This window comes from Chinchilla lanigera, unplaced genomic scaffold (assembly GCF_000276665.1).
Source record: "Chinchilla lanigera isolate Chin_1 unplaced genomic scaffold, ChiLan1.0 scaffold00172, whole genome shotgun sequence".
Classification (NCBI taxonomy): domain Eukaryota; kingdom Metazoa; phylum Chordata; class Mammalia; order Rodentia; family Chinchillidae; genus Chinchilla; species Chinchilla lanigera.
The window spans coordinates 1,430,874-1,433,109 of NW_004955573.1; the positions used below are offsets into that span (position 1 = coordinate 1,430,874).

General features: G+C 38.6%; 1 protein-coding gene across 1 annotated transcript in view; it reads right to left on the reverse strand.

The window, feature by feature from the left end:
• Nucleotides 1-2,236, reverse strand: part of LOC106147520 (cytochrome P450 3A14) — a gene marked incomplete at its 5' end in the record, with an annotated part of 53,437 nt that overhangs the window by 6,596 nt on the left and 44,605 nt on the right. Inside the window, 1 exon segment of the mRNA XM_013509482.1 lies at nt 1,330-1,556. Within this exon segment, the coding sequence (XP_013364936.1) occupies nt 1,330-1,556 (227 nt within the window).

Below are 2,236 nucleotides of genomic sequence, written 5' to 3' on the forward strand. Positions count from 1 at the left end.
GGGGTTGAAAAAAAGTATTAAGGTGATATGTACATGTACTAACTTTCCACAATGAATGTAATCATTATGCACTGCTAACACGTACTCCTAAAAGTTCAAATTTGAAAGCTGAAAAAAGACATTTCCAAGGAAGAATTTCTCAGACATCTGAAGAGCAGGTGACTTGATTTTGAAAGAGTCACCAACTGCAGAGTGTATGAGAGCGTTGGCCAAAGAAGGCAACCAGAGATAAGACCAGAAGACGTGTGCTCTCCTCTGTCTTCTCTCCTCTATGAGGAAGGTTGAATTCTGAAGGAGGCAAACTGGTCAGGCTCTCAGCCTGCATTTTTACATTCACACTGGAGGAAATAGGAACAAATGGCTAAATGAATGGGAGACAGAAATAGTTCCTACAGCTGGTGGTAAATTAGGGGAAGTAAAGGGAAAATCTGAAAGAAATAAACACCCTAACACCTGAAAAAACATAGTGGTTAAGTAAATTACAGAAGATGCATACAATCACCAAATTTATTGTCACCATAATACACACACACACACACACACACACACACACACAACTCTTTGTGCTGTGTCTTAGGTGTGAACTGCAATCACTATTCTATTCTTTGAACTTCTAGAAGGCCATTAAATGTGTGCTGTAGTTATGAATGTAAAATACATCTAGGACAATCTCTACCCAGGGTCTGAAATACTCAGACTTACCATATAATCCTCTTCTTTCTCATGTGAGGAAATTTGACTAATAAATTATGACAATTACACTCTAGAAAATATGCCAAAGACACTGTAACTTTTCAATAGAGAAGCCACACATCCATATCAAGATATTGGAACATGGAGGGAAACACAAGGGTGTGTATCCATATCATTATATATAATAAAGTAATGCACAGTTTTTCACTTACTATAAGTAAACTATGTAGCAGTTCAAAGCACAACATGATATTTCACTAGCTTTTTCTTTTAATTTCTAAGTGCACAGAAATATGTCCTTAAGGACATACATCCACTTTTTTACAATAGAATCCAGGGCCTAAAGCACGTCTCATAAGCACTCTGTCCCCAGATTTCACCACCAACCTTATATAACGTTGTTAATAGGCTTTATCTTAAGCTGTTGGAACTGTGAATTAAGCATATGCTTATTTTTACTGATGAAAGGATATCAGAGATTAATAATTATCACTGTCATTTTTTAAAATTCTAAAAACAAAATAACACATAAATGATTGCACAATCACATGTCTGTTATCTCCATTATGAGACACCATAATATGCCTGGAGACCAACCAGGTTCAGGGTGGGTTCCCTTTTCTAAGGTTCTTGTACCTTTCAGGTTGGAACTCATCAGGTTTTGGCCAGTACTTTGCATCTCGGTGCAGAGCAAAGCTTGGTACCATCACCGCTGTCCCTTTGGGAATGAACACTCCATTAATCTCTAAATCCTTTTTACACATCCTCTCAATTCTGTTAGCAACTGGGTATAATCTGAGAGTTTCATTCACCACCATGTCCAGATATTCCATCTCCATCATCACATCATATGTAGGAAATGCCTGGAAAGAAAGAAAGAGCTCTTGGTAAATTGAGCTTTGGAATTAATGCTTAACTCAGTCTATCTACTACTGTTGAATTGTTAGGTGCTCCAAAGTTTAATTCATATTGGTAAAGGACTACAGCATTTTAATAACTACCTGTGGGGGCACTGGCCAGAGATATGTATGAGATGGATATGCAGAGGTAAAGAGGTTTTGGAGCCACATGCCCAAAACTTCTGGAATGCATACTTAGAAATTAAAACATAGCCTACAGGGACACAAGTCTAAGAAGTATCCAAATATTGCCTGAAAGTGTGAATGCTCTGGCCCTCATCTTCCCCATGCTCTGATTTATTACTTAGATGGCTCCCAAGATCAGTCATGAAACACACTACCCTGACCTTACCCGTCTTCCCGTCCTTCCCCTTTCCCCTAAATGCATTCATGCATAGAAGTTCTTTGTCTTCTATCCTTGCTTCCTGGTTCCATCAATAAGAAGCCACAGAAGCTTCAGTTTGGGATGGTCCTTATGAGATTCTTTCATGCTGAGGAGTCTCAGTTAAGGGCAGTCTCTCTGGGCCTTTTTGGAGTTTGCAGTGAACATTGACTCCAAGGAATATTTTATTCTTTCTGCTGTGCCTTAGGTATGAGCCGTGATAACTATTATGTCCTTTAAACTTCTAGAAGGCCATTCAAAT